Source organism: Desmodus rotundus, chromosome 6 (assembly GCF_022682495.2).
Source record: "Desmodus rotundus isolate HL8 chromosome 6, HLdesRot8A.1, whole genome shotgun sequence".
NCBI lineage: Eukaryota > Metazoa > Chordata > Mammalia > Chiroptera > Phyllostomidae > Desmodus > Desmodus rotundus.
In genome coordinates, this window is record NC_071392.1 from 11,469,557 (window position 1) to 11,494,504 (window position 24,948).

The 24,948-nt window shown below is 46.0% G+C and overlaps 1 protein-coding gene across 1 annotated transcript in view; it reads left to right on the forward strand.

Moving 5' to 3' along the window:
• The first annotated feature begins 282 nt into the window (after window positions 1-282).
• JAZF1 (JAZF zinc finger 1) overlaps window positions 283-24,948 on the forward strand; it is a 296,398-nt gene continuing 271,732 nt past the window's right edge. The window contains exon 1 of the mRNA XM_024563022.4: window positions 283-667. Coding sequence (XP_024418790.1) covers window positions 553-667 — 115 coding nt within the window. The 5' untranslated portion in view covers window positions 283-552. The remainder of the gene's footprint in view (window positions 668-24,948) is intronic.

A 24,948-nucleotide genomic window follows, 5' to 3' on the forward strand; every position in this document is an offset into this window, starting at 1 on the left:
GCCAAATGCAAACAAATGTCCCTGAGAGGGGCCTGGCCAACTCCCCGAGTGCCCAAGGCCGGATGCTTGTGCAATTAATGAATGTGTATATACCCAAAATGTAATCTACATAACCAAGGAGGCTCCAAACAGCTTGCACGTATCCCCTACTGCACAGCAGGCCCGGGGAAATAAAAGTTGGTGGCAGGCGCTCCCAGGTGAGGCCTGGGGTCCAGGAGCCGAGGTTGGGGCCGCACAGCTGTTGCCGCGCGCCCCGATCCCTCCTCCCAGCTGCGGCGGCCTCACCCCCTCCCCCGCGGCTCCCGCCGCTCCCGACGCCGCCGCCGCCGCCGCCGCCACCTCCCCTCAGCCTCCCCGTCTCTCCGCGCTCTCCTTCCATCGCTCTCGCCCCCTCTCCCTCCGTCCCGTCCTCTCGGCTCCCCTCACCCCGCCTCTCTCCCCCTCCCCCAGCCCCTCCTCCCCTCACCCCACCCTGCCGCCCTCCCTCGCTCCCTCCGCCCGCCCGTCCGGCGCTCGCAGAGTCGACACCAGGGGGGCTCTCGATGTAGCACCATGACAGGCATCGCCGCCGCCTCCTTCTTCTCCAATACCTGCCGCTTCGGGGGCTGCGGACTCCACTTCCCCACCCTGGCCGACCTCATCGAGCACATCGAGGACAACCACATCGGTAAATGGCCCGGGGGCGGGCGGGGGTGCCCGCTGCGGGGAAACTCCTGCCCGGGAGAGAACCCCAGAATGGCTAGGGGTGGCCAGGAGGGAGGCGGGCGGCGGCGGGGCGGGGAGCGTGTGTGCGAGCCGGGGGCGTGGGGGCGGCGGGATGCGGAGGCGCGAGGTGCCGGGAGTGGGGGGGCGGGGAGCGGGGTGGGGGTGGGGGTGGGGCAGGGCGCCCCGAGGTGCCGCGGGCGGGCCGGGGGATTCCGAGGGGCGTGCGCGCCGGCTGCGGAGTGGTGGAAGGGGGGCTGCGCCGCGGCGAGAGGAAGGACCCGGCGGCGGCGGGGAGATGCGGCGGCGGGGCCGGGCGGCGGCGGCGGCGGCGGGCGCTGGGCAGGGACGTGGAGTTAGTTGGCCCGGGTGGTCGGGGCGCCGGGGGATGCGGGGGGTGGGCGCTGCACGCCGCCCGCCGCTTCCGCCCGGGCTCTAGCTGTCAGGGCTCGGCGGCGGCTGCAGCGGCTGGGAGGTGGGAGCGGGGGCGGGGGTGGCTCCACCGCGGCAGCCATTCCGCTTCCTCCTCCCGCCGCCGCCGCCACTGCGTCCTGTCAGCGCCGGTTGCTAGGTGTGGTGCGTTGGGAGGGGGCCGGAGCTGGCGGCCGCCGGTTGGGGACCGGGTGCTCGCCTCCTCTCCCGGCGGAGTCGGGGACGCCGGCCCAGGGGACCTGGGCGCCGGCCCCTGCCCCGGCCTGGCGCGGACGCCAGGGCGCTGCGGGCTGAGGTCCCGAGTGCACCCGCGGGCCGCGCCCAGCGCCCCAGGGCCGGGCTGCCCAGGAGGCCCCTGCGGCTGCGTCCGCTGGCGAGCTGTCCCCCGGGGCCCGCAGCCGGGCATTTAAATGCTCCCGGGCTCTGCGATTTGCCTTTCAAATGGTGCTAGGCCCGAGTTGCGCCGGCTGCGCCAGGGATCCGCGGCGGCCTGCGCAGTGCCCCGGGCGTGGGGACCGCTGGGGAGGGGGCGCCTCGCACGGCGGCTGCTGTCCCTTCCTGCCCAGAACCCCGGGACCTTTCAACAAGTCCTTTAATTCGCAGAAGTCCTTGCACACATTTACACACTCTTATCTGGAGCTCCTGCGAGGGGTGGTGGGTCGGGTTCATCTGGCTCTGGTGATCCAGCCACCTGCGGAAGGTGTGGCCGGCGCCGAGGAGTTGCCCTGTGCAGGTTGGAAGGTGAAGATGATGCCCCAACGGGGCTGTCTAATCCAGAAGACCTGTAAAATACCCCAGAAAGTCATTTCCAAATGAATGGTATGGATTCAGCCATGTGGATGCCGCTCACGTTTCTGCAAAGTTGAACGAATAAATCACCACTGCTGTGTATTTACGCACTAATAACATGAGGCCAAGCCTTATGCTCCTTTGCTTAGTGGAATGCTTTCTCTTCGCACACAGTGGGTGCTTGTTAAGCGTTGAATGCTCGTTTAGAATGGGATGTGATGGAGCATCCGGAATGAGGGAAAAAATCATTGAAGATGTCTACAGAATGCCTTTCAAAAGACTACCCTGATGAGTAATTGACCAGGTTTTGAAACATACAATGTTTTAAAACATCCGTTTAATAGCTTCTGCCATCTCCCCTGATAAAGGAGTGACAGAAGAGCTAGGCAAGTTTTGGTTGTTTTAAAAGCAGGAATTTAATGGAGTTAACAAATTTGCTGATTCATTTCATGAGTGAATAGTCATAACTGAAGGTGCTTAAAGGATAAATCAGATTTTTCATGATGGGTAGTTTACAATAATACTAAAACACCAGTAATGCAGAGTTCCAATACAAATTTTGTTAGCTCGAGTTCCTTTCCTTACATTCAATAACAGACAGGAACTAATAAATATGAACAAGTGCATAAATATATACTATATAAATAATGTTTTCTGACCTAAGGAAGACTGTCATTGCATACTCATTCACTCTGGCTAATGGTTATTTGAGGGTAAACTAATTAATGTAAGATAATTTTTCCACATTGCCCGCCTACTTGACTAGCTGGTTGAAAGAAAATATAAATTACATTTATTAAAATGTGTTACAGACGGATATCCTTCTTGAGGATTTACTTTCTAATCAATTAGATGATTTAAAACTAATTGTTCGTGAATCTCAAGAGCTTTTTAAATTTGCAGAAATTGTCTTTAGTGTTATGCAAACATTTTTTAGAGGTTTAAGGGTTCCATAAATTTTCTTCAACTCAATTTTTAAGTAATGATCACCCCCAAAGGGCTAGTGTTTTTCTCAGTGAAAATATTGAAAAATTAAGTTTATAACAATAGCTATGACTTAGGTGAACTATGTAGCAAGGGTAATAATTACTATACTTTGTAATTAGTTTGAAACTGGCAAACTTTATCAAAGTAGATGTTAAAGTGAACAAACAGTTGAAATTACCAGGGTGAAGAGACCATCTTAACCTATTCCTCGGCTGAGGAGAGGCCCCTTCCTTTCAAACACCAGCTCCATATGCAGAAAGAAATAAGAATAAAAATAACCTGATTGAAAAATTAAAAAACGTCATTAATAGGTAGTGTTATATAAATACACTGTTGATGGAGAGACATGTCTGGGAATATATCAGACAAAGCATTTAGTGAAAGTCCTATTGTTACAAGTGGTGCTTATTGTGTGTGGTTCCCTCTGTACGTTTTTGGAGGCAGTTAAGATAGTTGTTTTTAGTGACTGACTTACTGGTTTCATGTCCACGTTGTCCAGTGGCCACAGTAGAGAGATGCATGAGAAGATGACTAAGAGACATATGTTAATATTGTCTCTCATTTTTTTTCCAGAAGCTTGTTATTTAGCATCATAAGAGTATTAGGTGATGTTCCCATTTTGGGGACTTTTGTGAGTTATTATCTTTTAACCACTCATCAAAATCCTTAAGCAGTAACGAAATGAAAGTTTATGGGGTTGTGGAGTGTTTCTTGCTTGACAAATTTTTCAAGGCCTTTTTAAAGTGTACAAGGCCCAAAGTTTTCATTAAAACTGGGTTGTTCAGTACAAATTAATTATGTGCATTAAGTTGACTATTGCTGTCTCTATTATCATGCACATGTATACTTAGCTCTTATTTTGAATTATTTTTTTGTATCCATAAGGAACAGGGATTTCAAGCTGTAGGGAGAAGGGAAGTGTGATTTTCTCCGTCCTCTGTGTTAGCTATCTTCCTTCCTTTTGGGAGAGTGCTGCATCTGTGTTCCTGTTTGCTTCCTTGGGTGTCCTCGCTGGTCTAGTGCTGGAGCACCTGTCTCAGTTACAGCCTGAGTATCCCAGCTGAAACCCTCCCCCAATTGAAATTGCCTAGAAATCCCACATGATGTGTTTCTCCATCAGCCTCACTGTCAGTTTATTCATAGCCTGGCTCTGTTTTCTGGAGAAGGGAAAAGCTGATCAGGATTTGTTTGCTTCTTACCTGTGAGTAGATACTTCAGTTTGTAAAGCACATTCTTGACATGCACATCCTCGACAGGTAAAGTTACACTGGTAACTAGGCATCACAGGAACAGCAAGAGCACTAAATTTAGCCCTGAAGGTCATGTCACAGGCTCATGAAATGTCCGCTCCTGCCTCCATCCATTGCACCCTCCTGCTGTGAAATCTTTCGGCTGTTGGTCTCGGAGAGACAGCTGGTTAATCATTCTTACCAGATTTGGTACATTTGTAAAAGTGCCTATGTATTTTGAATTTACTTGTGTAATAATATATATCGAGCACTGGTTTTGTACTAGGCACTGTTTTAGGCATGTGGTATTTTTTGGTGAACAAACCAAATGTTGTAGGGGTGGCAGATAGACAAACAATCAACATAATAAGTGAGTTATATAATTTGTTGGAAGGTGGTATGGGAAAGGGGAAGATTAGAGCAGGCTAAGGCGGATTGGGAAGAGGAAGTATTGGAAAGTTTAATTGGTCGATTAGAATAGGCCTCACTGAGAAGCTGATAGGTAAGCAAAACCCTCCACAGAAGTGAAGGAGTTAGCCGTGAGGATATACAGGGAACATCAAGTTCCAAGCGGAGGGAACAGACAGTGCAAAGGCCCTGAGGCAGGCCACACTAACTAAACTGAAACCAGAATCTGACCCAATTCAGTTGTTCCTGTGATGGTACTAAACTAGAAGGTCATTTGGGACTTTGCCCAGATGTTAGGAGCCTTAGCTGTGCCGCTGTTGACTCAGGGTTTCCTGTGGGGACCCCTTTAGGAGATGGAGTATTAATTGTGGCTTGCAGTAGCTATGACTGGGCGGTTATTAACCCTGAATGTCAGCAGCTTTCTTGTGAGTCTGTACTTGTTGGTTTCTTCATCTCTGAAACTCAGGCAGTACATCCATGCTGCTTCATTTCATGGGGTAGACTTCAAAACCATCTACTTGATAAAGGTAAAAGTCTCTGGAAAGCAAAATAAGGTAGTTAACCATCAATGATGTGGAATTTGGCTCCAGTGATTGTTGAGTCAACATTTGCCTTCTCAGAGAAGCACCGCCATATACTAAATAGGTGGGTGTAGGGTATGTCCTAGGCCCTATTATCTCTGCTTAATAGGTGAATGGACTGAGGCACAGAAAGTTTCCTTGCCTAAGTTTCCATGGCCGGTAAGAGTGCGCTGGAATTTGGATTTCAGACAGTTACACAGAGCTGAGCCTGTGTCATTTTGCCAAATAGGCATAGAGCTAGACGGTACCATCTCCACTCCCTGTCCAGACACGGTGGGTCTGTGTCTCCTCCTTCAGAAAGTAACGGAACTCTGCAGATGAGGGTCATCTGAGAGGCAGCATAATGAACCCAGCTTGTTTGAGGTCGAATGTATACCTCTGCCACTCATCAGCTGTTTGACCGTGGGCAAATGGCTGAGCTTCACTGTGCCTCAGTTTCCCGAGCATAATAACAGCACCCCATGGAGTGGCTGGTGAGAACTAGGTGAGCTAATAAGTGTAAACTTCTCATCTATAATATTGAATTATCAACTGCCAATTTTTTGCCTTTTTGAGTATACACTAAATAAATATGTTTGAGACCCTTCTGTGCAAGACTGCGTTAGAGGTTAACAGAATGTGGGTTGTGTCCACCTATTTGTGACGCACTTTGGGCCATTTTACAACTAGCAGACCTTTCACTGGGCCCCTCCCAGGCAACATTGAGAATGGTGTACAGGAGACCCTTCAAGAGTCCAGTGTTGGGGTTGCAGCCTCTGCCCACTTTCTCTTCTGTGTGGCCAGCGGTACTTCAGATGCTGGCAAGGGCTTTTGCCGCTGTGGACTGGAAAGTGGTGTCAAGGCCAGTGGCTTCCAGCATGGCCTTTCCTGTGGCCTGTGTTTATTTGAAAAGAGCCCGGGACTCAAAAGAAGCACTGTGTCTTGGGCCTGTGGGCACAATCCCACGAGGACATTTCCTGTGGGGAGAAGGAATGAGTGAATGAAAAAAATGAATGAATGAAAGGCTTGTCACTGCCTGCCCTGCTCTCTGCCTGCACCCTGTGGCTTGGCGGCAAGATGCCCTCTTACTCTCTCCCATGGTTCACAGGAAGGTCCCAGGTGCAGAGCCAGGGGAGGTTTTGCGTGCATGCATGTGCACGTATGTGCGTGCATGCGCACACTCACACACACTGGGGGGGGGGACCCCAAATCTAGAACTTCATGACATTTTCCAAAACACCGTCTTCGGTAGCTTTTCCTTGTGCTCACGTCTCACCTGTAAACAGTCAACTCGCCCTTTATGGAACATTGCTGGTGAACATCCTGTCTCATCAGTTTCACAAGATTCTGATGGTTTTCCTTTAGTGTACATGGATTCTGGTGTGTGACTAAAACGTACAGACAGAAAAACCTTGCTGCTTCCAACTGACGGGTTGACAAAAGCCTTCTGTGCTCTTTGGAAAATGATTTCCTTTAGAGTACATACCTATATGTTGGACACATTTCCCATCTCGACAATTCTAGAAATGCAAACTGCCAGCTGTTTTCAGAAAGCCCGATTCTTCCTGTTGATCCATCCTTCCTGTGAAGAAGCCTCAAGGCTGGAGCAGGCTGGTGACACTTGAGGAGAGGGGTTTCCTTTCCTTGTTTGGAAGCCAAAGGCCTTGTAGTTTTACACTGAAGTCTCAGGACACAGTGCTGTTGACCCCCTTAAAAACCCTCTGCTTTTTCCAGATTTTGCCTTGAGGACAGAATCAGTATCCTACATGCCTTTGTGTTTCTCCCCCTGCCCCATCCTTACCCCTGACCTTGGATCTTGGCGGTGCAGACCTAGCATGGGCACCACTGAAGAAATTACTTGCTGGACTGCAGGTAATATATTTTGTTTCATGATGAGGTAGTAGACTTGTTTCATATTGACCTGGCTAAAGTGTTGAATAGCAAATGTTTATTTAGAATCTGAAAATCAGAAACAGCGAATGTCAGAAATTTACATGTTTGTTTTAATAGGCTAAATCAGTTTAAAGAAAATTGTATTTTCTGCTTGCAGTAAACACTGGAAAGTTGCATTAGTTTTCACCTATTTTTTTTTTATCCTCACCCGAGGACATTTTGTTTTCATTGCTAATAGACAGAGAGGGAAACATAGATGCCAGAGAGAAGCATCAATCGGTTGCCTCCCAAAATCCCCTGTATGGGGCGCGTACAAACCCGCACCAGGGATAGAGAATTGAACCCACAACCTAGGTATGTGCCCTGATGCGGAATCAAACCTGCAACCTTTTGGTTATGGGATGATGCTCCCACCAACTGGTCCACACCAGCCAGGGCAGTTTTCACCATTTTTTTTTCTTACTTTTAAGGCCAGCTGCCAGAAGAGACCAGACTAATGGATATACTCTAAGGATGAAGTCTTCCCAGTAACTCCCTCCTTTGGCAGGAGTCAGAGTGACTCCTCTTGAGTCACTAACTACAGACTCTGTGTCGGGCACCAGCACTGAGAGTCTCCTCGTGGCAGAGTGGCAGTCCCCTGACCCACTGACCTCCTAAAGGAAGCCCTGTTCGTTGTCTGCTAGGCTATAAGGATGACTGTCTCCTGAGATGGGCCTCCTGATAACATGGACACCATGTTATTCGCAAGCAAAGACTCACTGTTCCTTTGGTATTACATGTAGAATTTATACACACACACACACACGATGCATAGATAAATGTATATATATATTTATAGGTAACCACATGTATTTATTTATATATTCACATACAAGTAAAGCTATAATATGGACATTAATACACAATACATTAATAATATATATTTATACATGTGTGTATACACAAATATACACGTGTGTATATAATACAAACATTTATACTGTACATGCATTCACTGTCTGTCAAGATCTGTATGGATAGTGAAGACTACCACACACACGTTTTAGTATTTCCTATATGATAATATTTAAGACTGTGCTTCTTATCTCCCAGAAACTGAAATTTACTTGGAGAGACCAGACATGAACAGACTGAGATAAGTGATGAATAATAATAGGAACCATGGAGGCAGATTTATTGTGAAGCTAATGAAACGCAAGCCCCAGGGCCCCTCACTTGTATAATATACGTTCTACCATTTTTTAATACATTTGCTAGTGTCCGCCCGGCCCTTTCCAAGATGTTGGAGAAGCCCCTATCAGTGCACTCAGCAATGTATCCATAAGATCATAACTTGTCTGATTTGAAAAAGTCAGAGTCGCCCTGACTGGTGTGGCTCAGGGGGCTGGGCATTGTCCTGCCAAGTGAAAGGTCACAGGTTCAATTCCCCATCAGGACGCATGCCTCGGTTTCAGGTTCAGTCTCCCGTTGGGGAGCGTATGAGAGGCAACCAGTGTTTCTCTTCCTCTCTTTCTCCCTCCCTTCCCCTCTCTCTAAAAATAAATCAATAAGACAAAGTAAGATGAATAACTTTTGGTTAATGTTTTCCTTTTCCACTCTGACTTCCCCTTAACATTGGAGGGTTCAGGGACATCGGAGTTGAGAGTGTTTTTGAGATTTAGCTAAGGGGAAGTGAGTTGGGGAACACCTTTAGTTTGGGCTGAGTGGGATATACTTCTATAGCCCACAGTCATCTCTGTGTCTAGGTCAGTTATGCCTAGCCATCCCAAAGTCGGAATCATTTCTCAGGAACGCTGTACGCTGTACCAGCTTACCTGGGGTCCTTGCCCGTTGCGGGAGGGTGAGCGGTAGCTTTGCAGCATGAAGGTGTACTGTGACATCTGCCAGTAGGAACTGGTTTGAAATGTATGGAACCAGAAGCTAGTCTGGAAGATTCCTCTACTTTTTAGATATGTGGAATTGTAAGTAGAGGATTCAGTCTTATGTAAATGTAGCTAATATTGAAGTTTCTTCTGTTAGGAATATGCTCAATAATGCAAATATACATGTATAAATGTACCATTTTTAATGGGAATTCTGTGTTTAAATTTCTTGCTCATTTAATATGAGTGTGAGTGTATACTCACACACACACACACACACACAAAATGTAGGCTGGAGGGTGGATGATCATCCCATTATCACAGTAACAACATTGAAAACAGTAATTTGGCAGTTCTCAAATGGGTATAATTACTCAACGGTCTAAAAGTGCTAACCAGTTTTCTCTTTCTCAGTGATACTTATTTATTGGGGTGGGGGACTCCCGACAAATATAATACCTAACACTGTACACACTTACAAACTTCTCTTTTACTTAGATTTCAAAATCAAAATACTGGCATGATGTTCACGTACATTACCTTTACAGTGTGTTTGGGCCAGTGATACCTAATGGGACCCAGCTACATAAATGTTGGGAGTGAAGAGCCAGAACCCTGGTTGCTTTCAGCACGTGTTCAGAGCCCTCCCTGCGGACACTTCCCTGGCAACGCTCACAGAGAGGGCACACGTTAGGTCACATCGCTCCATCACCAGACCTTACACAGCTGGTGCCGGAGCACATCTGGACTTAAAATTGCCGCACCCTTTTTTTCACCTAACTCATTCAGTGAAAGTCTCTCAGATGATGATGTGGCTGCCTGATTCTCAGTTCATGGCGTAATGATATAAGTGATGGCAAAGCAGGAGAATCTGTGGCACAGATTTGTACAGCTTACGGTGTTAAGTAAATGGAGCGCCATGGCAATAAGCATAAATAAGCATAAATTATGCCCAGACTTCCTCAGGTATCTAGCAAACATCAATGAAGGAAATGAGGTTTTTGGAGTTTCTTTGTAAATGCAAGCTAAGTACATATAGAAAGCCTTCATTTCAGAAATTCCAGGTTGACTTTCCTAGGTCTCTCTCCTTCCTCAGGAGAGAAGACAGGCTGGTGGACCGTGGACCAAAATCCCCCTTTAGGGATCAACAAGGTGTTTCATAGCTCCAGGTGGTCTATAGGTAGTTCTGATTGTAGACCTTTACCCAGCTGATCTTTTGAGAGGGTGTTTCTGACACTAAACATCTGGACTTGGCACCAACGTAACCCAGTGGTTGACAATGTGTGATTTAAACTAATATGTCTCAATGTTTTTCCTGAGTTGGAAACTCCTTTTATAGGTTGGCTTTTACTTCATCACTTCTAGAGGCCCACACCAAAATATCTTCTATTAAAACATACAAACATCAAACAAAAAACTTGGTCAAGAGATGTCAAGTTGTGGGTGCATTGCACTTCAGATGTTGGAATAAAGACATAATAATTTGTCAACACCTGCATAGATGATAGCATCTCAAGTGTTTATGTAAAGAAATGAGAATTAATCTTATCTGTGGCTTGTAGAAATCAGTCTTAATGATTTCTAAGTCATATCCTATATACCAGTAGAGTTTACGACACTAGTTTTCAAGTTGGGTCACCACCAGAATCACTTGGGTGAACCCGGAAAATTAAGGATGCCTGGGCTCCGCCTCCAGAGCTCGTGGTGTGACTGACCTGGGGTGGTCAGGGGCGGTTGATTCTAATGTGTTGTCCATGTTGGGAACCCACCATTTTAATGAAGTAATTAGCATTGTAAGGATTATGGAATTTTTTTTAAAAATCCAGCTTTTAAGGAGCTGCTATCCTTTTTGCATTTCCCTACAGTAGGTGTACTTTTTAATTTTATGGAAGGCGAGTATGTAACATAGAGCAAGTTTGAAGGTGTGCTAATATCTCAGGTACGTAGTAGAGCAGAAATGCTCAAAGTGGGGAGCCTAAGGCCCTCACACTCAGGACACAATGTGGGAGTGAAGTGACCAGGTCTGGTGTAATTGGGGGTGGTGGGGCCTCGGGCAGACTGGAGAGCCTCGCTTCACCTAAAAGGGCAGCTGCTGCTCGCTGCTGGCCTGGTGTTGCCATGTTGGAGTGCAGGCCCTTGGCTGGCAGACCCTTTAATTAGTGCTGTTATTTGAGAGAGAGAAGCTAGGAGTTAAGATTTTTTATGTGAAATCTATCTTTAAATGTGTGCAACTAATACAGATGGTTTTAAAATATTGTGCAAGAAAACCACTCCACCTAATCACCGTGTTTAATAACATAGTAATGATAGGCCATGTGTTTTAATGAAGTTCATATGAATGCTGAGATGAACTTTGAGGACCATTGTTTCCAGTAAGGAAGCTATACAAACTATAGAGCAGGGGCATCAACCTCATTTTCACCAGGGGCCACATCAGCCTCGCGGTTGCCTTCAAAGGGCCGAATGTAGTTTTAGGACTATGTAAATGTAACTACTCCTTAACGGTTAAGCGAGAGCTCGGGGCTGCCACCGGGTAGAAACAAGGTGCTGGGCCAGATAAAATAAGGTGGAGGACCAGATTCGGCCCTCGGGCCTGTGTTTGCCACCTGTGCTATAGAAGATAATGGAAAGAATAGTAGTTTATAGGTTTAAAAAATGTTTCCATATCTCTTAATAAAATGGTTAATTTTTTTAACGTGAACACTTTGTGATTGAAAATTGTTTGTTTATATCAAATACTAAACTGTGAGCCTTCATCCAGAGAGTGTACTAAGATGATCATAAGTTGCTTTTCCCTCCTGGTGGCTGGGGGTGGGGTGCAGGATCCCTCAAAAACTCTAGAGACCCTGAGTGTTTTCACCATGGCAAAAACAAGAACAAAAAACCCACCAGAAACCCCTTTTGCAGATGTTTGAGCATCATATCACTGAAAAGCTGGGAGGAAACTTTGAGGTGATCCAGTCCAGGTAGCTCACTCCCTGCTGAGGAAGCTGCAGTGAGGGAAAGTCACGCGGGAGCGGGAGCGCATGGCCGAGAGGAGCTGCGTGGACAGCAGCAGGGCAGTGGTTCATTCAGCTCGTGGGTGCTGGGGCCTACTTGCCTCTCTTGGAATCCTGGCTTGGCTCCTTCTGTCAAGTTCTGGGCCTCGTTTTCTTCATTTCTGAAGTGGGAGCAATAAATAGCATATATCTTTAGTGAGATTCCATGTATATTTGGTGTATTAGCTGTTCAAACTCTGGTGACTTCTGAAGAAGAGAAAGCTCCAGAGTGTCCCCCTCCTTGGACACTGTGCGGGAGGCTGTACCATCGAGTGATTTGGGGTGCTGCCTCGAGTCCTGCTGGCCATCTGACCTTGGCCAAAGTCACTTAATTTCTGTAGGCCTCAGCCTCTGTCAGATGAGAATAGGTAGTATTTATCTTAGTGTTTTTATGAGGATTAAATAACGATATGCATTTGAAGGGCCTGGCAAGTAGAAAGCACCCCATAAATTCTAGTACCGATGTGATTGTACCATCTTTCTGTACCCATGGTGATGTTCCCATGGCCACATTCCTCAGATTAAGAATCAAAATAACCTTATACATTTCTGGTTTTGGTTAAGCATTTTTACTTTGAGATATTTGGTGAAATTTGATTTCCCTGGTAGAGTTTTGGTTTGTGTTTGTATAAGTCATACTGAGTGGTTGTAGGAATCCATGAGCTGTTAAAACATTCCACACACAAATTCTTGCTGTTTCAAAATATACCAGCCTCAATTTAGTATTGTTTATCCAGATTTAAGTTTTTGAGATGTTAGATCATGTGATTACAAAAATGACTTCCATATTTAATACATAGAATTTTCTATTCGGGAGAAAAAGCATTTTAAGAGTCTAGAGATGTTTATTAAATTGTATACAGAAAATGTGATTATTTCATATACTAACTAAGCGATGGAAAACCAGGAGGTGATTTTGTATGTATTGCTTGCAAAGGTTTATTGTGAACCATTCGAACGTATTTGTAGGGCTTTGATGAAAAAAATCCAAGAGCATGACGATGCTCTTGGAGCATCGTTGGGGTTTGTGAGAGATGGTAAGGGCTCTCACAAAGTGACATTCTCTCCTCCTCAAGTGGCCGTGCATCTCTTTAATACTAGTCCTTGAAACATCACGTACTCAAACGCTGGAAGCTTCACAGGAAAGTCCCGGGATAGGCCTTGTTTGAGAAGTTTGAGCGACAAAGGTTGAGTTGTTTACTGATTGTAGGAATACTTAAAATACTTTATTCTTAAATGGTATTTGACAATGATGGAAATCCTTTCCAGCCCTGCGGAATAGATCGCCGCTGGTTTTCCCCTTTCGAGAGTGTGCCAGGACCCCGTACCCTGGCTGGTCCAGGCTTCCGTGACTTAGCAGAACTTGAATAAAGAGTGGTTTCCTACTCTTTAATTACTGAGGGCCCCTTTGGGTTTTTTTTTTTTCTTTCCCTTCTCCCTCTCCACAGATTCTATGTCTTGAAAGATTTTTGTCTAATAAACAATGTGATTTAATAAGCAAAATGCTTTGTTTTTCTGTTTTTTTGTGCAGTGACATCTAAAACTCCTAACTTATAAAGTAAATATTTATCGAGCGCCAACTTTGTGGGCACTATCTGAGAGCCAGGGATACAAGAGCGAATTACACAACTGAAGCCATGCTTATGGGAGAAGCAGACAAAACACAAATACATAAGATGATTTTGACGTCATAATGCTGTGAAGAAAATAGAGTGAGTCAGGAGGTGCAGGCTGAGGGGCCCATTTGAGAGAAGGTAGTCCAGATGACCTCTCTGAGAGGGAGCCCCTCTCTGGGAAGGGACCTGAATGAAGTAGGGGAATGAATGAGCCATTTGGCTATTTGTTCCAGGCAGAGGGACCAGCAAGGACAAAGGTCCTGAGCAGGAGTGTGGGGTGTGCTTGAGGAGCAGCAAGGAGGGAGTGAGGAGGAATGTGGTGGGGATTGGCTAGGAGCAGTCCTCAGGGGCCTGCACACACAGACCTGTGTGTGTCAGCCAGTGTCACAGAGGAGTTGCGGTCATTCCAGTCCCAAGTGACGATGTGGAATGTTGTGCAGCCTTGTAATGGCTATAGTTTCCACTATGCTTTCTGTAACATTCAAATAGCTCAAGGACCACCCCGTACCCAGCTTCAGAGCCCCGTGGTGACCTGGGAAACCCTGGTGACCTCCAGATCTCTTCAAATCCAGTTTGTGTTTTGTTCAATTCTAAAAGCCCCGTTTATATTTTGAAATCTATCTTGAAATACCAATTTTTGACTAACGTAATGCATTTGACTAACATAATTCATTTAGTGTTTGCCATTTTATTTAGGAGTGGGTGTGAAAATAAGAATTATTGATCATCGTAGTGCATTAAAAATGATGTTGGGTACAGCTTGCAATCTCTCTGGGGACCTACAGAGTTTTAAAATTTTTTCCTCAGGAGCTTTGTGAAATCTTGCATAGATTTTAGGGGGTATGAGTGTTGGCAGAAGATGAAGGAGAGAATGGTCTTGAAACCAGTAGCTTAAAACATACTGTCAGAAAGACAGACATATTGTTGAGGGAGATTACGTGGAGCATGAGCCCGGACATATTATTTCACCAGGAGTACCTTTTTTATTTTGAAAAGTAGTATTTTATGTAGCTCGTCCATGAAAAATAGATACTGGCTTGTCTCCTGTATCTCCATCTTACGGGGAGAGGTTAGTGTAAACATTTCACTGGCAAGATGAGCTTTTGTTTTTATTGAGGGCATATGAATCCGTTCTCTGTATTTTAACCTGCCAGTGTCGTTGTGCAAGTAATTGAGAAATGGTATGTTTTGGGTAACAGGATGCTGTGCAGTCAATGAAATTCAAGAGAAAAATCAGAGTGTGAAATGCTCAGAAATACATGTATTTGTACCTGTCATTTAGCCTTTGCAATTAATATAAAATGATACATTAGTCAGCTACTGCCACGCTAATTCAGCATAACAAACTATTCCGAAACGCAGGGACTTTGAACAGTAAGCACTTATTCTCACGCTCTCTGGTGTGCAGGGTCACTGTGTTGGCCTGATGGGAGCTGGATTCAGCCGGGCGGCTGTGCTTCAGGCTGCTGGTTGACTGATCTGCTATGGGTTTGGCACACATCAGCTGACATGTGTTGACTCTGAGAACCAGGCTGAAGGAGCAGCAGCTACTAGGGGCATGCTTTTGTCATGGGGGACCACTGGAGCACAGGTGGGAACTCATTTAAGGCCTCTATTCAGTGTTATGTCCATAGTGTCCCTTTGGCTAAATAAATCACAAGGCCAAGCACAGAGATGATAGGGTAAGGAAGTATATTCCTCCCTAAAGAGAAGGGGGAGAGATGTGAATGAACAGTAATCTGTGATCACAAATAGCTTTTTATCAGAAATAGAAGTCCAAAAGAACTTGAAATTTTGTACAGAGATATAAATCTTTCCCTAAAGTGATTATAATACTGTGTTAACATGAGGTTGCTAGTCCTACAACCTCCCAGAGAACTTGGGAAGCATACACTGGGGCTTCCCAGTGAGGAATGAATGAGACTTAAAGAAAGTAAAAGCAGATAAATGATTTCTGCTTAGCTACAGAGATCAGGGAACTGCTTCTCTGGTAAGGGATGACCTGGTTTCCATTCTGAGGTTGTGGAAGAATCCAAAGGCTTTAATTGGGGTTGTTGCCCAGTGCTCTGTGCTTGCCTTCTAAGTCCCTGAACTGTTTGGCATGGCGGAGAAGGTTGGGGACCCTTCCTGGGATGCTCCTTCCCGGCACAGAGAGCTGCCGAAAAGCTTTAGGGCTGCCTGTCAGGTGGACCTCGTGCCCTTCTCTTGCCCCCAGTTCTGAGCCAATGTCACAGAGGATGAAAGAGAGCTGACCTGCCAGGGAACCTCTTTCCCCATTCACATCACACTTTCTGGTGCTGAGGGAGTGGTCACTGATACGGGACATCCCAAGTTCTGCTCGGGCTGCTCCGTGACTGTGCGCAACTTACCGATGTGTAACTTTCTCCTTTGCAAAATGAGGAATGTATCTTTTGTACTGGTAAGTAAGAGGAAAATCCTAGTGTAGTGTCTGTCACATGTTAAACATTAGATAAACTTTCCTCTTATCGATTATAACAGGTACTAAGACAGCATTCCGTTATCGTTATTCCAGTGTTTCTGTTTCTTCTCACTGGATGTGAGCCTTCACCAGGCACGACTGACGACTCTGCGTTTCATCCCCGTGTCCCCGTTCTGCAATCGGGACTGAACCAATACCCACTGAATTGTAGCCAGGCATGTATTCTCTACCATAAAGCTGTCAGCTCCAAGAGCCAGATTAGGTTGCTCCTAAAAATAGATTTAGTTGTTCTTTTTTCAAGTTCACATTCTGCCTGAAATAAGGACTTTGGAAACCTTGAAGGAATTTAAAGGATTAAAGATAGTTCAGTGCTTTGCCTCTAATCAGACATTTTCCACCCACTCAGACAGAAGACCTTTATGTTACATTAGATGAGTGTGTCTACAATATCTAAAGGGCATTTAAAGGATATTTTGTGCTAATATTCTTCTAATGCCTGTCTTTGAATTGCCTCTCAGATTGTGGCTGCGGACTTACCATCAGCTTGTTCAAAGGTATTGTGGGTTTTTTAAAAATTTATTTTTAGAGAGGGGAAGGGAGAGAGAAAGAGAGAGAAATATCAATGTGTGGTTGCCTCTCACGTGGCCCTCGCTGGGGACCTGGCCTGCAACCCAGGCATGTGCTCTGACTGGGAATTGAACTGGCGACTCTTTGGTTCGCAGCCCGCACTCAATCCACTGAGCTACACCAGCCAGGGCTGTTCAAAGGTATTATAAAGTTTCAGCTAAGTCATTGTTCCCAGGGAGCAGTCACTCTAGGATAATGAGCTCAGCTAGTATAACCAATAGGCCCAGTATTTACATAGATTAAAGGTCCAAGAAGTTTATTTCTTTCATATATGGATCTAGGGACGGTAGGCTGGCTACTTGGCTCCATGCAGTCACTCAGGGCTTCAGATTCCTTCCCTCCTATTTCTCTGCTCGTCCACAGTCTACTCCTCTGTATGGTAAAAACTGGGTCTTCTGGGGTTCAGCCCTGAAGATGAACCTTTTTGTATTCATCTTGGGGGGAAGGGAAAAGAGTGCATGGACAACGTGTTATGGCCCAGGCCTTCGAGGGTAACCAGTCACTTCCACTCCTGTTCCACTGGTGAGAACTTCATTGTACCGGCCGCCTGTAGCTGCACAGTGCTGGCACATGTGGCCGCCAGCAGGGCCTGACTGTGCTTCTATTACTGTGGAGGGAAGCGGGACCTGATTTGGGGGGACAGCTTAGCAAGTTCCTGGCCTGGGCCAACAAGCCCGTTTTTGAGAATTTTGCCTTTCTGTTGAATAGCTAATGTATGGTCTATGATTTAATGAGAGAAGAGTGGGTGGTTATAATAATTAGTAAGATTTACAATTTATTAAGCTCCAACTATGTGCTAGGAACTGTTAAACACAATTGAATGCAATATATCATTTGACCCTCTCAGAAAGGTTGTGAGGGAAGTTCTATCTGCATTTTTATTGGTCAAGACACTGAGTCTCACAGAGGGTAAGTAACCTCATCAGATTATACAGGCAGGCGTGCATGATTTAGGAGCCTTCACTGTACTGTCCTGGCAAAGGTGAAGTTCCTGAAAATAAAGGGCAGCTACATCCTGCTCCTCATTCTAGCTTCTCATTCTAGCTTCTGCAGTTGGTCAGCAGCAACGGTGATCGGGGAAAGCAGTGAGTTCTCTGGAAGTAATTCGAGCAGTGGCTGTATAAACCTGTATTAGAGAAGCCATAGGGGGATTTTCTGCTTTACATTGAGGGTCATGGTGACCTGTGTGAAGGTCAAGTGCACTGCTTTGTGTATTCCAGTTTCTGCTTGTCACCAATGACCCCACATTCCCACGATAGCAGTGAAGTCCCATCAGCACACACAGTGTATACTTCCTTGATAACAAGGAGGCACCTGGTGACGTAGGGTACAAGAGTCAGTAGCTGAGACTGGGGTTCTAGTGTGGCTTGACTGGCCACTTCAACCTTGAATGTCCGTTTCTTGGGTAGTACAGTATCTATGTTGGGCTCAATCACTGATTTTCCAGAAGTGTTTTGGGGGGCTCTAGGATTTCTGTAGAACTCTCCAGTACGTTTCATCCCCTATATACAGGGCTTTTGGGTAAACATTTTGATGAAAAGATTGTTCAGGTTTAAAAAAGTAAACACCAAAAGGGTGATTGTACCGACAATGGTTAATGTTTGTTGAATGCCTGCACTGTGCTAGGTGGTGGTGTTGGTCCTAGTGCTTTGCAGGAAGTGATTTACCCAGGGTACACCTATTATGATTCCCGGTTTACAGATGAGGAAGCTGAGCCGCAGCGTGGTTAAATATTCAGCTTGTTCATTGTCACTCACTAGAAAGTAGCTGGAATTCAAACTGGGACTTTGAGATCCAGAGCTACACTCTGCTGCAGGAATGAATGATTTCTGAGGTTTCTCCCAGGTCTAAAAATGCTGCAGTTCATGCCTGTTGGTATGTACAGACGGCTCAAGACCGTTTCTTCTTCAAGAAAGACTCCCAAATAATTCCCTGCCTGTGTCTGGACAATTAGAAACCGAGAGCGAGTCATTAAGACCCATATCTTGCCGAGAATGTCAGAAATCCTGGAATGTCTTCATTATCATCGAATACAACTGGGGTCCTGTTCCACTGAAGTTTCTGGCTGGGGAGCTGCTTTGATAAATATGTGGAGGACTTCCTAAAACACAGCTGGCCCTGGTCCTGGGGTCATAAACAGGGGCCACCTTCTCCTGAGACGCTTTTGATATGCTAGGAATGGCCCCCTGGGGTGGATCAGAAATGATGCTTTGTGGCTAACCAGGCTTTTAGAGCATCTTAGAATCATAGAACTTCATAGCAGAAGGAACCTTTGAGAACACCTAGTCCATCAGCCTCCTTTTACACAGTCAGCCTCATTTACCCCCTTCCTGTCCTGTTCTGAGCGCTGGAGACATAGCCACGCACAAAGCCCCTGCTCTCCCGGACCTGCTCCCACAGAGGCGCCCAGCGGGAGGAGGAGCATGTTAGGTAGTGGGAATGCTGGAAGGAAAGGTAGAGCAGGATGAGGGGATAGAGAGTAACAGTGGGAGTTGGCTCTATATTTTGTTTTTGATGGGGTGTTTATGTAAATCTCTGTCTTGCAACCTTTTTTCATTGTTTCCTATTCCCCTAGCCTGTGAATTTTAACACCACAGACACCTATTTGTTTATGCATATCTGTCTTTGTATCTAAAAAGAGTGAGATTCTCCAGCCCTGCTTTTCACCACCTTGGAGGCAGCACCAACCCCGCCCCCATAGTTAAGGTCTGTTTTTGCCATTGTGAACGCAACTGAAATAGTTGCTTTTAAAAGATCACAATCTAGTTGAAGAGAAGTTTGGTTTTTTATTTTAATTCAAAATACTTTATTTTGTAGTGATGTTTTTATGTATGAGGAGTATCAGGGATTTGGGTGAAAAAATTTAAAAATTGTTTAAGTGTTAGGATTGAGGTCTGAGATCTAGACTCAGATTTTATGCAACATATAGTACAATAGGTTACATATATGCTAGGAAGGATGAAATTCATTAGGTGTAACTGATTCTTACTGCAACCTGTGAGGAGCTGACAACTGAGACCCTCCAGCCACCATCATTCAGTCTACAACCTCCTAACTGGCCTCCCTGCCTCCTGTCAGACCTGATCCCCTAACGCTTGTCCTTCCCAGCACCAAGAATTACCGTTTGAAAGTGTCAAATACACCAAACCACTGTGCTTACCAACCTCCTATTCCAACAAGAGAAAATCCAAATGCCTTGTGGTGGTGCCCAAGTCTCACCACCTCGCACCCGTGGACACGCCCGCGTGTCTCGGATCTGAGACAAGGAGCTCGGATCTTTGTCTCTCTGCTCCCCACACTGCGTCCACACTGCGCCCACATTCACTGTCCTCTCCCTTCAATACGCAACACTGTTCGTGCCTCAAGATCATCGCTCTTCTTCCTTCTGTCTGGGTTTCTCTTCTTTGATTTTTAAAAAATGTGTTTTAATGTTAGAACAGTTCTAGATTGCTGAAAAAATCGTGATGACAGTACAGAGACTTCCCCTCAACCCCACACGCAGACAGCTCTCTCGTTTTCCCATGACTCTCCTCACCTTCAAGTCGTATCTTCTCAGTAGCTTTCTCTCTCCAACCCACCACACTCCCTCCTCATTCTATCGTGTGACTCAGTTGTGTCTTTTCATAGAACTTACCTCTACTGGAATGATCTTACTTATGTGTTTGTTTATCGTCTGTCTCCCTCACTAGAATGTGAGCTACTGGAGGGCAGGGACTCACAGCCAAGTGCACTGTGGTTTCCCAGGGCCCAGAGCAATGGCTGGTACATAGGGATGTTCTGATGGACTGACTGGCTTTTGACCAGAGAACGCTGGTGCAGGACGTGGAGCCATCAGTGGAAAACCTCCACAAAGAGTTAGGTTTCTTGACACCCAGTGCTTGACGTCACCAAGCCCAGTCCTTACCCACATCAGACTGTAGGGACTGCCTGCACAGAGGACCAGTCGGGGGGGATAGTAGGATTAGCGTAAACTGATGGTGAGAAGCCCCATAGGCAAACCTTGGTTTTCCAGAATTGTCCGCTTCACCCCGTATGTTATGGCTCTTTTGTATTTGAGAATTCTTCGTCTCTGAGCTGTACACTGTATGGATGTGGGTATTATCTGAACTCAGTTGTGCAAATAGGATCTAATTTGAGTTAGAATTGCATTGGCTGCAATAAAAGACACCTAACCAAATAACTTAGCTCGTTGCTCCCCTTCAGGGCCCCAGGATGTTCCTGCCATCTGAGACCTCTGCCCTTCTCCTCTTTACCGCATGGTCCTAAGAGCTCTAGTCAATGCCCCTGATTCTTCTTTCAGGAAGGCGGAAGGGGCTTTCTGCGAAGCTTTATGCAACAACTGTTGTCCCCCTGAGTGAATGCAAGAGGGAGGCCTGTTCGTCACCTCGGGGTCCCTCATGAACTATGGATTTGGGAGAGGCCTGGGTAACATTAGGAAGTGTGTGCGTGCGTGCGCGTGCATGTGTGTTCAGTGTGGCCTAATTTCTCTTTAGGCTCATAGTCCCTGTTCCCAACTGAGCTTGAGGAGGCTGAGACGTGTAGTTCTTCTGCAAGGGTCATTGTTCAGGGTTGTGTTATGCAGGAATACGGAGAGTAGATGTCAGGTAATCTCTATTGTTGCGACCAAGATAAATGTTTATTCCTATCAGTTCTGCCCTCAGAAGGTTATGAGGAAATCACATGGAGTTTTAAGCTTACATCAGGGATATTAAAAAGGGACTCTTCCATTCCTTTAACCTTGTTCATTTTGAAATATCTCACACCAAAATGTGATTTTTGTATACATGATGCATGCTTGATAGTTATACAAGAAGCTTCTTTAACAGGGACCCTGAAATACAGTTGCTCAGAGAAGATGGAAACTCCTTTCTCTGTTTTGAGCAGCAGGGGCTTGCGGGGTAGGCCGTACCTCTGCTCCCCTAGGCTGTCTGAGCACAGCTCTCTTCTCCTTTGTTACTTCATCCTCCCCTAGGCTAAGGTTGACAAAGTATGGCCCGAGGGCCAGTTTTGGCAGGTCCTCTGTTTTGGTACAGTGTGCATACTAAGAATGGTTTTTACATTTTTAAATGGTTGGGGAAAGTTTTCTGAAGTGAAAATTTCACATTTCTGAATACAGTTTTATTGGAATACAGCCACACTCACTTATTTCCATACTCTTTATGGCGGTTTTTGTGTTACAATGGCACTGTTGAACAGTTGCAACAGAGGCCACGTGGACTACAAAGCCAAAAAGTGCCCCGTCTGGCCTTTTACAGAAGAAGTTTGCCCACCTCTGCTCTGGAGTGTCGCCCTACACTCCACGGTGGAAGCTGGCCTCCTCTCCCTTTGTCTGCTCTTCAGCCTGTGGGAAGAGGGACTTGTTATTGGGCACACAGAGCTGCAGGGAGGTGGAGAAATACAGTTTGCAGCTGGGCATCCATTTGCCCAGCTAAAACTGTGGGGCTTCCATTACTAAGAGGAGGGAGGAGAATGTGGACGGTGGGGTACATTTAGCAGGTGATCACGGGTATGTGTGTGTGTCACAGACTTTTTTTCATTTTAAAATCTGTGGTTGGTCAGATATTGAAGGCCATCTTCGTTTATAGATAGTGTTCAGTAGCTTCAGCATGGGAAATGTGGTGTTGATGGAGGCGGCCTTACTCATCTGCTTGTTCACTCATACATTTACCCGACAAACCGCGAGGATGATCACCCCTTCTTTTCTTGGCGGTGTGCTGTGTCCACCGATCGGGCCGTTCTTCCGTAGAGCTAGGGAGACGTTCCTGTTTACAGAGCAGTGGCACAATCGGTCTCCACCAGGACTGGAGTAGAAACGCATGCAGATCCTCAACACCATGCCCTCTTGCCTCAGACCTGCTAAATCAGAAACTGGGGGGGTTGGACCCAGCGATTTGTGTTTTGACAAGCTCGCAGGCAATGCTGAAGCACGCTGGTCTCGAAGATGTACTCTTAAAATCCCTGATTGTAATGAGCGAACAGCCCCTTCACTGAATGAACATTTTGTGCTTGCAGGGGAACCAACAAACATTTTCTTCTCTTACCTAGATTCCTTATCAATACTCTCTTGTTCAGAAAATGTACACAAGTCAAAATAGACAAATCATATTTTGGCTCCGGGTCTATTCCAGCAGACTCCGCCAAAGCCACAAAGTGACTCCCGGTGCGGTTGGCCAGGCGACCACCACCACCACCACCGCCACCACACAGAGCATTTTCAGTCCTGCACTGATTCCTCTGTGTGAAAGGGGCCTTGACAGCCTTGACCCAGAGACTCTCAGAAGCCGAGGCAAACAGACGCTTGATGCCCGTCCAAAGTAAACGGCCGAGAGAACCTTTCACAAGCGAGGACTTGGCGAAGGAGCGACGATGGCTCCAGTGGAAGGATTTAGGTGACTTGGTATTTAAGTGTGTTGTTGCATAGTTCTTGGCAGCTGCAGAACACCAGTTTGCTGGAGGGAGCGGCGATTCGGGTTGGATGAATACTGTGTCTATGAACGGTAGATCTGTCTCTACCAGGTACTGTACGTCAGACAATACCTGTGTTAGCCTGTGTAACCTCACAGCACCTTATGAGATAGATATCTCCTGATGACTTTACAGATCAGGACGCTGAAGCATCGCGAGGTTCATGTGCCTGAGGTCTTCGACCCTGTCAGAGGCAGGGTGAGAATTTGAACTCCGGTTCTAGGCACCATACGCCTTAGGGCCGTGCAGCACAACCTCTAAAAGTGGTGTTTGTGTTTGTACTTCTGTGGTCACACACACAAACAACCCCCTCCCCCCACACACACGCATGCACCCTGGGCTGTCACAACCTGGACGCGGTCGTTTCTCTCACTCGCCTTTGCAGGGGTTGTCTCTGAGTGTGATAATTCAGAATTAGGATGGAGGTTCGGCTGTGAGCGGCCAGGCCCTGCTTTCTGTGCTCAGTACCTTTGCTGATTGGCTTTGAAAGGGGAAGAAAGCAATACTTACTGCAGGCCAGAGAGCGGTAAGAGGTTCCCAAATTACTCATTTCCCATCTGAATTTCTGCTCTTGCCTCAAAACTAAAACACTCTTTATAGGGGAAGAATGAGGACTGTTTGACCGTGGCAGCACATTTTGGTAATTAGTGGATTTGCGCCTCCATCAAAAGAGTGATGTATTATTCCAGGGCCCTGCGGAATGAGTTAATCCCCAAGTGAATGATCTGGTTTGACTGATGTGTACAGTAACTGAAGACCGTTTCTGACTGGGGCGGGTTTTAATCTTCTCTCAGAATGAGTTCTCCTCCTATTCTGCCCAACTGCCCAGTCCCTTTAATGGGCCTGAAATGGAGTAAAATGAGAAGGTGCCAAAATAGTTGAAACAAGAAGTGAAACCTTCTGTTTCATCATTTATTCCAGAAAATATACAGTACATTTTCACTGCGGCCTCTCTCCCCTCCCCTTCCCAATCATTTTTGTTAGTGATTGATGTGATTGCAGAGTGGCTTGGTGGGAAAAGCACTTGCAACCAAATTTAGGAAACCACAGGCCAATTTTATTTTTAGTTTTAGTGAACAAGGACAGATAGCAGTTGCAAATATATTACTGTATCTGCTTCTAGGCTTTTGGGGTTTTTTTGTTGTTTGGGCTCTTGCTCATTCTCATATGTTTTGTCTGTTTTGACTGTAGTCTTCTTTGAGGAGAAAAGGCCATTTTTTTTCTAGCATAGGAACCCTCTTTTTTATTTCAGTATGTAGGCTTCACCTTAGTAAGAAATTGATATTTGTAGTCACTGATGTTACAGAAATTTTGAAATTGAGAAATTAAGTGTACTAATTAATACATGATTAGTAGGAATGGGATATTAGTGGTTTAATATTAATTGTCATCAAGATCCTAAAGTTGCTCAGTGGTATCGTAATAAGGTCCAAGCAAAATGATACAGGATACAGTTGCCTAGGGAATGTGAGTGGGATTTACTTTACACCTGCATAGAATAGACGATGGCAGGCATTGGAGACGCTCAGTGGAAGTGGTTTGGTTCATTGGTTGTTTATTAACAGAGTGAATGTTTGAGTCCCACTCCAGGGCACCAGAAATGAGGTTTAAGTTTGCCCAGGCATCTTGAAGGGGCTGTATAATTATCAAACCTTAAGTACCAGAAGGGTCATTAGAGGTCTCACACCCAGCCTGCACCCCCATGCAACATTTCTTCCGTAGGGGTCCTGACAAACGGTTCTCTGCCACCCTGGGATGTTGTAATGACTAAGGGCAAATCAGGTCCTTTCAGGTTCATTGTGGTCCATTCTATCGTTTGTTGGACAGCCCTGATTGTGGGGTCAATTTGTGGGATTGCAGCAAAAGCTCAACTGTGCTTTGCAGCCTCTCTCTTAGGCCA